This window comes from Chelmon rostratus, chromosome 5 (genome assembly GCF_017976325.1).
Source record: "Chelmon rostratus isolate fCheRos1 chromosome 5, fCheRos1.pri, whole genome shotgun sequence".
In the NCBI taxonomy this organism is placed as follows: domain Eukaryota; kingdom Metazoa; phylum Chordata; class Actinopteri; order Chaetodontiformes; family Chaetodontidae; genus Chelmon; species Chelmon rostratus.
Window position 1 is genome coordinate 11,115,240 of NC_055662.1, and position 14,764 is coordinate 11,130,003.

Below are 14,764 nucleotides of genomic sequence, written 5' to 3' on the forward strand. Positions count from 1 at the left end.
ATATATGTGTGCCAAAAAAAAGCAACACCAGATATATTTTTCATATTTTTCAGACTGTACAGCAAATAGTATAGTTTTATAGTTTAATTCATCTCAGAAATTAAAAGTATACTGCCTTTCAAAAGACAGTATTTTTAGTCTGACACAAGTAATTGATGAAATGAACATTAACTGAATCTAGATAAATAATATAAGAAAACACAGTAGTCCAATTTGGGCTGGGAGTCAAATTGAAATGTGTCTGGAAAGCAGAACCTTTTTCGCTTTTTTTGTCACATAGTGTCTTATTTAAATCATATGTTTCCTTCAAGATAAGCTAAACTGAGTTAGGGCCAGTTTCTCTTTCCACACAACAGCAGTCTGCTTATATTTTAGTGCCTTCATAGTGGATGTCTCCATCTCTTCCACTTTCTCTGGAGTCAGGAATGCCACAGCAGCTCCAAATCCTCTACAGACAGAGGAATAAAAGGGAAGAGAGAAAGATGGCAATCATTCCATTTGAAACACCCACTCATGAACTGCTCTTGAATACAGCTTTCTGTATCCTCCATAGACCCTCCCTCTCTCTCCCTTTCAACCAAACCAGTTGCTAGTTGCCAGTGTGCTCAGCTGTGTGTACATGTCTATGTGTGCTGAAGAGATGGAGAGGGAAGGAGCGCTTTTGTCAAAAAGTGATGGTGATTGCTGCTGTTATGTCTGAACATGTGGCCTGGATGTTTTTGTGATGTGTTTGTGCACCTTTTTGATAGAAGCGCATGCTTCATCAAAATTTCCACCCACATCAGTTTTCGTGGATTATCGTACTGCAGCAGTGTCGGCAAGTTCTAACTCCCTTGTTCACAAAAGAGTAAAGCCTAACCAAGTGTTAGAGCTGGGAGAATGTGATGACGTTAGGTAGGCACAGTGCCTTAGGATTGCCGGTTCACTCACTCACAGTCTCTCTCTCTTGCTCATTTATTTCTCTTTTACTTATGGGCTCAAAGGCTCACTTTTAAGTATCTGCACTTTAAATACACAGTATTCCCATGCCTCTAAACAAATTAGCTGAAAGGAGAGAGCAGTGGGAGCAAGGCAGAGGGTGCAAAGACGCACACTGCTGCAATGCAGAGGAGGCAGTGACAGAAATGCAGCCTAAATATAATGTCCTCATTCTCTCCATGCTGTAAGTTTGCACTTGTGTTGCTGTTTACAGTGGTGCATTTCAGGAAACAGTGACACAAGCTAATTGGAGGAGAAGGAAGAGAATGTCTTGCGAGTAACAGTGCACATTAATTAATACAATAATATTAATATAATATGCACATCATTGTTAGTGCAAGGCTATTAAAGATCCACATCTGTCAAATGTTTGGCATGCAGAGCCGAGATCAGGTGTTACTTTTGACATAGTTGTAGGCAGTTTAGCCATAATGACGTAGTACCACTTTAAAACTGCACTCTGTTTTCACCAAATACAAACCAGGACTGCAGATGATAATCCAGATTGGAAGTTTAATTTATACAAGACATTTTTGAATGTACATCTGATGGATATCAATGAATGAAAAAGTCACTGTGTTGTATATTTTATGTTAATATTTCCCACCACAGTATTTTATTTGTCATTCAAGATTTCCCGTTTTCTTTTACAGAGGCAATGATTAAATGGGCTTGAGAGAGATGTAGAGAGACAAAGTGAGAAGGAGCTGGGGCCAGTGGGGATAGCATCCCATTATTAGAACCCTCTTCTGACAGAGAATAATGAGGCTGACTGCATTATCTGGGCCACAGAGATGGAGCCTATAGACCACACCACACCACATGAGGCTAGGACAAAAAAGCACTGCAGACTGACTGGGTTGCGTGGACACTTAAGGCTGTACAATGGAAGTGTGGACTAACTGTTATTGTACAGTTTTATGTGTACACGTTCAGATGACATCTATGTCTGTTTATCTGTGTTGTTCCTGTGTGTGCTGAATACAGTTTTGATAAGAATGTACTGTATGAGCCCCAGTTATAAACTGTGCATGCATAGCTCTGTACCTCCAGCTCTTCCCCCACTAGGACAGAGTTTAGATTTTGTACCCCCATCCTTCAAATCAAAATGTTTGGTAACCTTATTTCTCTCCTCTTCCCCACTTTAGCCAGAGAACCTGCTCCTTGCAAGCAAATGCAAGAATGCCGCAGTGAAGCTGGCCGACTTTGGACTAGCCATTGAGGTACAGGGGGATCAGCAGGCCTGGTTTGGTAGGTACAACACAGACACTGGAGTTAATCACATCTATATTTCTTATGTATTTATTTAATTTAAGTTATAAATTGTCTCATTATGACTTGAATAAGGTTCAGTTACTGTCTTTGGCAAAGATTGTAGAGGTCAGCATTATTGCGGTGGCCTTAGGATGATTATTTGAGAAAAATGCTTGGTGAAGGAACAAAGAGCTAATTATTGTAGTAGTTATTGTATTGAAGACTGTGTCTCCTTCATGTTTCTAAATTTTCATTTGTGCTTTATGTATGCACCTTCTTTTAGTCATGGATGGGCAACTATAAAGATGTATGCCCCGGTACACGGTTAGTTAACGCAAATGTTATCTAACATGTCTGATGCCACCCAGAGTTGTGTCCCTTTATAATAACAAAGTTGCTGTTCTTCTTTGTCTTTGAAAGATATTTCAGATTTTTCTGTAGTGTTGATGCCAAGAATGGTCCTCCATTTATGCTCCTCCCTGCCCCCCTTCACAGTGACATCATCACTGTTAATGTTATGTTTCATCAGGGATGTCCATCTCATGATCATAAAGGTCCAGAGTGTACTGCAAGTTCTTGTTTGTACATGCGTAGCAAAAAAACAAACTGAGTGTTAGATTAGTACTGTTCAGGCACACTTCCACTCACTTCTCACTTGGATCTACTGCAAACACCTGTACTCATAAACGGCGGCATATGTGGCTTTCCTCAGTGAGAGATTTATTCATTCACAATCAGCTGACCCTTAAAGCCTAAAATCTGTGTGTGAGATCCCAGTCCACTGTGTGGATGAATCGGTCTTATCTTACAGAAGATTATCTCGCTTTTCTATAAAAGCCGATCCAAGGAGAGTAGATAGACAATCTGTTGGCTTGAGCCTGTCAATCAATCGTGTGTGTGTGTGTGTGTGTGTGTGTGTGTGTGTGTGTGTGTGTGTGTGTGTGTGTGTGTGTGTGTGTGTGTGTGCGCGCGTGTGTGTGCACGTGTGTCTTTACTGCAGGATTTGCTGGCACACCGGGGTACCTGTCCCCTGAGGTACTGAGGAAGGAGGCATATGGCAAACCTGTGGACATCTGGGCCTGCGGTGAGTTGTACAGAGAGACACATACTCATTCGTGCACCTTACTGACATTTAGCATTTCCTAAATGATTGTACGCAAACAGAAACACACTGAAGTGCATTTTCTAACAAACTGTGCACATTTCGCTTGTATGTTGCACGTGTCTGTGCGTATCTGTGTGTGTGTGTCCGCATGTGTCTCTGTGCGTGTGTGTGTCTCAGGGGTGATCCTCTACATCCTGCTGGTGGGTTACCCTCCTTTCTGGGATGAGGACCAGCACAAGCTGTACCAACAGATCAAGGCTGGGGCTTACGATGTGAGTCTCCTCTACTGCTCTCTCATTTCTCCCCTCCCCTCCCCTCCTCCCACTGCCCTCTTTCCTTTTTGGCAGTGGTTACGTAACTCAGTCACCTCATTCATATTTCAGGGGGTGCAAGAGAGGGAGCCTCACCTTAGATCACATTTAAGTCCATGCCAAATAGAGAGAGAGCGAGGCTGACTAACTGTCTGGCAGAGATTCTGGGCTCATAGGACACAGACCTTAACATTTATGCCTAAACACAACAGGATCTGATGGGTTTAGAATTTCTTAACAAATTACATTATTTGTATTAAATACAGTAAGTAAAGATGGTGAAGAAGGAGAGTGTGTGCGTATGTGTGTGTGAGAGAGATGGAGACTGAACATGTACAGTTTATCCATATGTACAACAGCCCAGTTTGATGCTGAAGGGTAATGGTGTAGTGATGCCTTTGGATTTCAAAAGTGAATGATCCTGAAATGATTCATGTTGCGTTTTCTACAACTTTTCTACAACTGATAAAGATCCCCTTGGCTTTTAAGTTAGTAATTGAATTTGAGTCATTTGGATTTTGAGGGCCAGTAAAGACTTGAACTTGGTTTGAACTTGCGAACAGGTGATTTAGTTTTTTTGTCAATTAGTCCTTTACTCTGTTAAATGTAGAAAAAATGTGCAAAATCTCATCCTAATTTCCAGTCCAAAGTGGCGTATTAAGGTTGCTTGTTTTGTCTGACCAACAGTCCGAAACTTAAAGATATTTAATTTACAATAATATAAGACAGAGAAGCTTCTCACGCTCAAGAAGCTGAAACTGGTAAATGTTTGACATGTATGCTTGAAAAATGACTGAAACAATTGCTTGTTTATTCTCTGTTGTTTGATTGATCACGTAATCATTTCAGCTGTACACTGTACGTTCAGACATTCTGTTCTGTTTGCTCTCCTTTAGTTTCCTTCCCCAGAGTGGGACACAGTCACCCCAGAGGCCAAAAACCTGATCAACCAGATGCTGACCATCAACCCAGCTAAAAGGATCACTGCTCAGGAGGCCCTCAAGCACCCATGGGTCTGTGTAAGTGTCCCCTGCTTGAGACAGACAAGCAGACAGCAGCTATTTTTCACATCTCTTGTTACACTACTGCACACCTAGAAAGAATTTTAACTCAAACAAGTAAGTAGTTGCGGCACAGAGAACTTACAAACCTTGATTAAGTGGTTTCTTCTTGTCTTTTTCTTCCTCATCTTCCTAAACCTCCATTTGTCCTCCTCATCCTCATCCTGCTCCTCGTCTTCTTCCTGCTCCCAGCAACGGTCCACAGTGGCATCTATGATGCACAGACAGGAGACAGTGGAGTGCCTGAAGAAATTCAATGCCAGGAGGAAACTCAAGGTCTGTTTGCATGCTCACACTCCCACATCTTCCTCTTCTGCTCTAATAAGCTCTTGCACATTCCAGGGTTACCAAAGTATTGCACTCCTTCCTGTTTTCTAGCAAAGTTTGTGATCTATAAATTCAAGATGGCCTGAAGTGTAAAATCTAAACTGTATTTAATGGACATGACATATGTATTATTGCTTTCTCTTGCACAGAGGTTATATGGAAAAGGCAGATCCAGAGTTATCCTACATGCATAGTTTACCTTCTACACTGATTTATTGCTGACATGCTGCTTGGATACAACAGCTTAGCTGTTGGAGCATGTCACTGTTACCCTGCTGCTTTTGGCCAGTCATGGCATGGCTCAAATACCGGCACATGGGAAACTGGAAGCAGAAACGCAGGTGGCTGCAGTCAAATGTTGGCCCATTCATCCAACATGCCATCAGCATGAACCAATTGTCTCTGGCTTTTCACATTTAGAAGGAAATGGACACTGACAAGGTTAGACATTCAGTTATACTGTAAACAACACAAACCCAAAAAAAAACGGGGGGAAATCATCAGATCATTTAGTAAGCAACCGACACGTAAAATTCACAGGAACAGGGAATCAGTTAATTCAGTATATTTAGATACAAAGTTAAACTGTCATTGCCAGTGTTGTTCTATGCACAACATAAGATAGGAGCATTATGTGTTCTTAAACTTATTTTGACTTGGGAGATGTTATATAAAAGCATTAACCTTTAAAGAACCTGGTGAGAGAAACACTGACAAAAGCAGTCCTCACAAAGTACTTTGAATGTCACAGATTGACATATAACACTGTAAGGGCCCGAATCAGACAGAGTGCAGTTGTTTTTTTCCAGTTGTTTTCTATTGGCAGTAAGACTTTTGTGCGCTGCTTATGTGCCCGGGGCGCCCTGCATTTTTGCAGGAGCGCTCTGATCCATTTGACTTGAAAAAAGTTCAACTCAGAGCAGAAAAGCACCCAATGCCATTTGTGTTTTTTTTCCTATTGTCCAATTGAATTAATTGAGGAAAGAAAAGAGGGCAGAAAAGGAGAAGGAATCTTCATTTCGCTGTTTCCAGCAAGCTATTTAGTAGCAGCCTCTCAACCTATTAGAAAAAAAAGGTATACTCTCCTCAAAACATGATTTTACCTTTTTTCACTCTATTAGCAATGTAAGGGAACATATCTAAAATAATAAAAAAACAGATTTCTGCAGCTTCAGACAGGAATGAAAATGACAAATGATGTGTTTTGGAAGGAGTAACCTGCACCATAATAGGGTTAAATAGTAGGTTAATTAGTAAATGTAATGTGATTCATTCTCAGAGTTAGGCAAGGGGCAGCATGAGGCATCTCAACAGCATTTATTTGGCAGAAAACCCAAAGTATATTATGTAAGTACGACAGTCAGTGTACCACAAGGCGTGTCTATCAAGTACATTTACATACAGCAGCAACAGACACACATATCGGCGCATCACGCAGCAGCTTTCCTGTCACAACAAAACCAGCTGAGCTTGCGTTGCTGTATGAAAAACAGTTTCCCACATCGAACCTACTGCTCAAGTTATTTAGTTGGCTTCAGTGATGCCCAAATTTAAAAGCTTTAATCATCATATTGGTTGAATCACCACTGTGGTACATAATGTACATCAGTCAGTGACACAGAGTGGAACTTTGTTTATTTGTATTAAATTGTCAAAATTATTTTGTTACTGTTTTAAATAATTAAAACTGAATAGCTCTTCCTCTTTGTTTTGCTCACAGGGGGCCATTCTTACTACCATGCTGGTTTCTCGAAATTTCTCTGGTAAGTGTTATCTGCCCATGAATCTTATATCCCCCGTTGCTGTAAATCTAACATTCATATCAGTGAACCATCAGTCAGTGCACATGCTCAATGTAGGGATTATATTATCTGCATGCCAATTGTTTTGATAAGCAAATACTTAACTACTGAGGGAGACTGAAATGTGTGTTGAATATAAACAGTCTATAGCAGTTTGGTTTTAAGGAACATGTCACCATTTTGGAGGACTTTGTGGCTCATAAAAGTGACACTTCACCCAAAACCTGACTTATCCAATGTAAGTGCCACAAATCCAAGCTGGCCACTGCCTTTGTTCTTTCTGAAGAAGCAAACTGCAAACCTTTTAAAGCCTACAGGAGGTGAGTCTTGGACACTTAGAAGTTAAATCTTGTGAGGAGTGTCACTTTCACGTTTGAACAACATGGAAAAAGAAAGATAAAATGATGTCAGACTTTTCCTTTTAAAGTTCAGTTCTGCCAAAGTGCTGACATGTCTTGTAAACACTTGTAACAGTAAACACTGAATGACAGAGCTATTTGTTTCTATTGACAAAGATATATATACTGTATGTATATGTATGTAAAGTTTGAAAAGCATGCTGTAGAAAGCAAAATATCATTTTCATTTCACCTTAGTGCGACTTCAGTGTTTCCCTTTTCTTTTATTTGGGTATTTTATTTTTTTAACTGAGGTAATAGTACTTAATCCCACGTAATGCAGAATGTTGTCTCCTTTTTTGTATTTTCATATAATCAGTGAGTGTTAACTAAACAGCGAAGAACAGTTATCAAATCTGCATTTTTAGCTAACCTGTAGCTGAAGTGTTTCTTCCTTGCTCTCATTATCTATTGAAGCAATGCTTGAGCTGAGGAGAGAGGTCCACACTGACAGTGGTTATACCATGCTCTCAATGTCCTTATTGTGGAATAGTTCAACACGCTAAGACCACTTGAACCTCAAGTAGAAGTGTTTTGGAAATCTGGGGAAATACTGAATTTGATCTGCAAGCTGTGGATGTGTTTATGTCTGTATAGCTGTCTTTGTATTTGTGTATATCTCTGTAATAGATGTTAATGTTGATCTTAAATCTCTGCTCTAATCTAAATATAACATCTGTATCTCCCACCTCTTGAGGCTGTCTCAGAGACAGTCAGGAATTGGACCTCGTTTTTCCTAATTTATGACTTAGACAGTGGGATCCACACATTTAAGTATTTCTCAACAAAATAGATCAGTTTTACTTAATGAGGCATTTTCAGCACTATTGTGGTCAGTGAAATGAGAACTCATTGTGGAATGATTTTTCCATTCACCATGCAACAAGAAGTCAGTGCTTGTGTGGAAGCACTCTGTAAGTGCAGCCAGGTTTGCCTGAAGATAGTTTGGAAGCTTCATTTGAGTGACTGACACTCATCTTTGAAAGTGGTGGATTTTGGGGGGTAATCTTTGGAGTGGATTGTCAAATAAATTCAAAGCAGTTTCTTAATAACTGTTGAACTTAAGGGCTTTTTTTAATGAAATCACAACCACTGAGTCTGTGTTCACGTACAGCACGTCTGTGTTTTGAATTTATACAGTAGATGTGGGTGATGTTTGTGTGTGTGTGCGTGTGCAAGCATGCTGCTTCAGGAAAAATGACAGCAGCCACTCTGACACTGCTTTGCAATGGGGAATGATTTGAACATCAACTAAACAAGCACTCAGCTCTTTAGCTCCCACGCACACACTGAGCCAGGTGTGTGGCCTGGCTTTGTCACCGCTCTTAAACACCTTTTTCTCGCTCTCTTTCCTCTTCTTAGGAAGCAGTACTCCATTTTAAGTGTGAGGTCATCTGGTGAATGAGTCAGAGGGAGGATGAGAAATTACTAAAAAGGCAAAAATAAGAACCAGACCTCCAGTAAAAGATAGCCGTGGCACATTACATCAACGCATAAGCCAACATCAGTGCTTTGCATAACAGGTTACTATATTCTCAGCATTTAATATGAATCATGCATTATACAGATCAGTGTATCCGTGTCCCTGTGCTGACACAGAGGCGGTTCTATTTCCCTCCATGTGTTGATGTAATGTCTTGCAGAGTTCACACCATTTAAGGTTGTAAGGATGAAGCTGAGATTTAAATATGAAGTTTGAAATTGTAGAATTGTATATCCCTACAGTGTGTATCCTTAATGAAGCAACCACTTTGTTTTGATCGCAGTAAAATGAATTGCAAGAGTAAACTGCCGATTGTAGATTTAAAATGTTACTGACAGTTAGTGAGGCCAGTGAGCGCTGCAAGTCTAACATTTACTAACATTGACTAAATTCTCTTATCATTATCTCCATCGTCATCCTAACAATAACACTATTTTCAGGGATACATAGAGACAAAATGCAAGCGTCAGAGATTCTCAGATGAAAGTTGAGATCTGTGTTTCTCCCTGACATTTTTCTCTGCTGATCTTCTGTCGGAGCAGCGGATGCAAATGTGACAGAATTTGCATCACAGCCAAATAATGTCAGTGATCTGTGTATATGAATTAATCCCCCTTCTCTAAACTAATGAGCCCTGTTTGTCTCTGCCCTTTCATGTCTCACCTCATCTTTCTTTTTCCCCACCCTGCCCACGTATCTCCTGCTGTGTCTGACTCACCCCTTCTTCACATTTTCTTTGACCCTCTCTCTGGATGTCGCTCCACCCTTTCTCCATCTTTACCTCCTGGTCTTCACTCACTTCTGTTTCACTGTCCTTGTAACTCTGTTTCTCCATGTGTGACTGGGTATCGGACTCCTAACAGTGGGCAGCAGACAGACCACCGCTCCAGCCTCTGTCACTGCGGCCGCAGCAGCAGTGGCTGCAGCCGCCGGCACCACCGCAGGGCTGGTGGAACAAGGTAGCATGGTGGCTCACCCAAGGCACGCCACCCCTCTCCCGCTCCCCCCTCTCTGCTCCTGTCTTTTAAACTCAATTCTTATTCTCCCTCCTCTTATATTATCCCTCTTTCAGTTTCCTCTGCCTCCCCCCGCCCTCCTTCCTCAGCATGGGAGCTCGGAGCATGATGGCTGACGACATCACTGACAACATCTCCCATTTACTCATCATCTGCAGCATTAGCTATGTTTCCATCCAACTTAAGCAGGTTTTGTGATGCAGCCAAGGTATTTTCCATCCACTAGGTTAAGGCAAGTAAGCATTTTTCAACGCCAAAAACATCAATAAGAAAAGTGGGAAAAATCGTTTCAGGGTCAAAGGTCAGTTTAGCTGTTGTTGGCCATATTTCATGTTTTCATCCAAGGAAGGCTTTTGTTTAATACAACTAATTGTCAAATAGATGCAAATAGAGTGATGGTAGGCGTAGCTTTCCAAGGAAGTTGTCATAAAAAGTAATTTTATCACCAAGATAAACCCCTCCTTTTAAACCTACATCACAGTTATTGAGGAAAATTTCTTCTTAAAGGCATACTATGCAGGATTTTCCTAAAACACATTTTATAGAGTCTTACAAAAATAATCGTCAGTCATCACTTATGACCCTGTATTTATCTACACAGACCCTGTCCTCGGCCTGTATTACCTCCACCAAGGAGGTTACGTTTCAGTTCAGTTTGTTTGTCTGTCAGCAGCATTACGGACAAACTACTGGCCCGATTTTCATGAAACATGGTGGAAGGGTGTAGCACATGCCAAGCAAAAACCCACTACATTTTGGAGCAAATCCGAAACAGAGTGGATACACAACTTGTTTTTCACTTTTGTTAGCATTGCAAGATAAGGCTTTTGGCCTTGTCTACCTCGCTCAACCTCCGCCTCCCTCCCTCCCTCCTTCTCTCTCTCTCTCTGTCTGTCTCTCTCCCTCCCTCCCTCTCTCTCTCTCTCTCTCACTTACTCAATAAATCCTACATAGTATGACTTTAAAGCAAATGGCAAATTATTTTTTGCACTAATGGAGATGTTTCAGTGAACATTTCAATTAATTTGCTCATTGTATGTTGATGCTTCCTTATTTTTAAGGACTTCGATGGAAACCAGCTACTGCTGTTACTTTCCATGTCAGCACATCTGTCACCTCCTGTCTGAGATTTGATAGGCTGCAGGGCCCATCGCTGCTCTGTCATCGCTACTGACCCATAATTCATCCCATCATCTTCATCTCTAGACACAGCCACAGAGCATGGCCTCGACCCAACCAAACTGCTGTCCTGTCTTCCTGTTTCTCTTTTTTTCTTCTCACCCATTTCCTTCCATCTTACCTCTGTCACATCCCCACTCCATTTTACTCCATTCCCTCTCCTATATTCTGTCGATATCCAGCTCTCCGGTCACTGTTGACTCCACCCGTATCACTCCCACTCCCACACAGTTTCATCTTTCCCTCATCATTTCCATTTCAGAATCGTCCCATCACTCCTCTTTCCCTCTCTTTTCTTTTCTCTGTCTGACAATGACACTGGAAAGCTGGCTCCTGTCACTTTAAGGATGGAACTGCCCAAGAGCTGTCGGTGAATGCTGCATGGGGCACTGGACTGTTGCATGCGCTGCAACACGGGGGGATTTTTGTGCATGGTGAACACTGTGGAAGATGCAAGGCTGGGCAGGTTCTCGTAAAGTCAGACCGTTTAAGCTGTCTCTGTTAGTCCAATCTTCCTGTGTGTTCAGACAGAAGGTGAGGCCAGTTTAATTAGGTGGAGCGCTATTCTTTACAAAGTCAATGGAAACACGTGATTCAAATAACTCCACAAAGTGTCCGCACAGGGTGAAAATGTTTCAGCTGGAGTGGAGAAGTCACATGTATCCCTCTGTTTTAGGAGTCTGCTTCATAAACGCATAGAGACAAAAGACAAGGAAAAATGAGAAAGACTAGACGAAAATAGCAGAAAGCACCAGCGTCTGATGAGGTGAGCTCAGCTGAACTGAAGCACAGACACACTCCCACAGTCACAGACGGTGCGTCCGTCGCTTGCTATCTTACAGCTTTCATCTTTACAATCGGTGTGTCAGCTGTTTGGGGGGAATTAACACGGACTGCTTTAGCAGTCGCTCGGCCAAATTCATGGAAATGGCAGAAGGCGAAACTTTGCTTCACTTTCTGACTGAACACACTGTTAGTTACACTGTTAGTGTAGTCACCACCACAGTTGATGTTTCAAAAGTGTTAGAGATGCATAAAGATAAAACCAAATAAAACTTGCAGAAGCGCTGACATGCTATTGTCACATCAGCTTATTATCAAACAGTTGCCTGTTTACGCCTGCAGCTGAAACAGAGCAACACGGGCGTACCCTTAGAGCCTTATTCATGCCCTCCTGAAAAATGTAAATCTAATATTTGCTTGCCTTAAGCTGTTGTTTACTCAGCCTCCTCTTGAGAAAAAATGTGGTTTCACAGTATATGATGGTAGTTTTAAAAAATAATGTTTATTTGGAGGCTCTTATTGCTCATAAAACCCAAATGTGAGCTTCAGATTATTCTTTCAGTGACTACTAAGTGATGTTTTTTGTATTTTCAGCAGCACAGATATTTAACAGTGAAGTTCAAGAGCAGTACTTTGGGAGGACATTCTGATAAATGTGAACCCGACCTAATGCCATAAATGACAAATAGCTTTACATGACAGTCTTAACACTGAGCTAAGGAGACAGAAGTGGTGGCAGTGTCCTTGTTTCTGTGCACCACCCGGACTCGACGGCCCTCTCTGTGTCCCTCAGCCTACACTAGGCTCCAATCAAATATTTATAGTGGGCTGTCTCCCCCTATCATCCTCACTCTGCCTCACTGGCTTACTGGGGGCCTCGCTTTATCTTGCATATTCATATACACAAAAACATTGACTATGTACTAGCCCTCACCCGATCCTCATCCAGGGGTAGAGCAAATATCGTTTAATGTGTCCTGGGCTTCAACGTGCTATGTGTAAAAACATTTCTTGAGGAACTTTTGCAGCCCAGTGGGTTCCTCCTGCAACTATATTTTTTTTTTCTGGATTATCGCTGATTCTTCAAGTGAATCCATGCCCATCCTTGCGTCGCTCTTGCAGTGGTGCATCTTGCGTGTTTTTAATTGGAATTTACAGCGGTGCATTTGTTTTAATCTCTTCCTCCCCTCTCTTCTTGCTTCATGTGTAATTTGTGGCAAGGTAAGGAGCGTCCCTTGCTTGTCCACCTTTGGTTTAAATTAAGCTGCCTTTGATTTTTCAGGTTTCCACAGTGGTGTCCTCTTCTTCACTGGACTTTAAGGCATTTTTAGCAACCTTCAGTTCGGGTTTTTTGGAAGATCCAGTTTTCTACTTTAACAGAATAATGGTGTTTGGAAAGAGCACAGTGAAATTCCCATATTACTCTCATTCCTCTTCACTCCTCATTTCTGCTCTTCTTTCATATCCTCTCCTTTTCCACCAAGCCCGCAAAGAATACAAGACAATGAACTTGACACTATTTTGACCCCATTTCTTCTCCTCAGTAACAACCAGCCTTTGGAAGGAGGAAGAAGAGCACAATAAAACATGCACTCATGCCACTCTTACATGCCTCCCTTTATGACTTCCCATTGCGCCTTCATTGACTGCTGAATATGCAAACTTCAAACATGAGATACTGTATCGCTGAGGCAGAAAAGTACGAAAAGAAAGCCAGGACAAAAAGTGGTAGTGATGTGTTCTACACACCCTGCCTCCCCTGTATCGCGCTCTCCATCACTGTCTCGATTTTCACATGTCAGCTTGAAAAGTCTGCTTGTAAGGATGAGTTATTTTACTGAAAAGGACTGAGACAGGCCTACACTAGACATTGAATTGGCCATCTTGCGATTGGACCTCTGTTCCCCATAAGAAATCACTGCCCAATGGAAATTGTGATGAAATTCTGCCTTCTGTTCAAAGTTCAATGTAGCTGGCTTGGAGGCTTGTTTGGAAAAGAAAGTGAGAAAATCTGAGAGGAGCTATTTCTCATGTTCAGAGAGAGAGGAAAGAAGGACAGAGAAAGAAAGGGGGAAAAAAATCCCAGACTGCCAGAAATAGTGTTTTATGTAACATGGCTGGCTGCTGATGTGATTGCATCTGATTCGACTTGAAATTGCACTCAGCCCCTGTAAAAAGTCCCAGGAAGGATAACATCGAGGGGAGTCCGAGAGGGGGAGTCTGGCACTTGAGCTGGCAGGTGATAGACACCAGCATTTCCCAAATTAATTTTGCCCGTGTATTCTTTATAGTGTAGCCATACTACTATAGAAACTACGAGTGTGAGTCAGGGAGATTGCTTCCCATATAGAGTTACCTAGCCGTTCTATGGCACGGATGCTGCTTTAAAGGTCCAGTGTGTTGGATTTAGTGGCATCTAGCAGTGAGGTCGCAGATTGCAAGGCCCTCTCTGTAGAGCCAGTGTCTGGTTTGTCCATTCTGGGCTCCTGTAGAAATGTGGAAGTGCAACAGGGCGGGCTCCGTAGAAAAGGACTCGCTCCCTCTGTAGATATAACGAGCTCATTCTAAGGTGACCAAAACACAGCCATTCTAATTCTTTTCAGGTGATTAGACACTAATGAAAACATACTTATGAATATTATATTCCAGTTTGCCCATAGATCTCCCTAAATCCTACACACTTTAGTTTTGCTTTGATGACACATTTCATGAAGCTCGCCTTTAAACTTTTAGCAAAAAAATCCAAATTTACAATTCAATTAATATTATTGCAACGAGAATGCAATTTATATGTTGCACTCAATGTACTTGCATAGACAAGAAAGATGTACAGCTCAGTGACGACAAAAAAGTCTACGAACAAAAGACTGAACTGAAAATAGGTAATATATAAAAAGAAATTTACAGTATGTATACATTTATGTTGACGATGACAGTGAATAATCAGGACCTGTAGTTATTTTTATAGTGGTTCATTTACAGTCACAGAGACACAGAAATCAATGTTCTAACTGTTTGACATGTGCAATAGCCAAACAGATATCATCCAAAATGGGAAATGTAAATT

General features: G+C 41.4%; 1 protein-coding gene across 9 annotated transcripts in view; it reads left to right on the forward strand.

Annotated features, from left to right (window-relative positions):
• Positions 1-14,764, forward strand: part of camk2b1 (calcium/calmodulin-dependent protein kinase (CaM kinase) II beta 1) — a 79,407-nt gene that overhangs the window by 30,230 nt on the left and 34,413 nt on the right. For 8 of the 9 annotated variants that reach the window (XM_041936683.1, XM_041936678.1, XM_041936681.1 and 5 more), the window contains exons 7-12: positions 2,127-2,229; positions 3,233-3,316; positions 3,515-3,609; positions 4,545-4,667; positions 4,902-4,985; positions 6,757-6,799. In XM_041936683.1, coding sequence (XP_041792617.1) covers positions 2,127-2,229; positions 3,233-3,316; positions 3,515-3,609; positions 4,545-4,667; positions 4,902-4,985; positions 6,757-6,799 — 532 coding nt within the window. Of the gene's footprint in view, positions 1-2,126; positions 2,230-3,232; positions 3,317-3,514; positions 3,610-4,544; positions 4,668-4,901; positions 4,986-6,756; positions 6,800-9,582; positions 9,679-14,764 lie in introns of all 9 variants that reach the window. The other variant, XM_041936686.1, reaches the window with a different exon arrangement.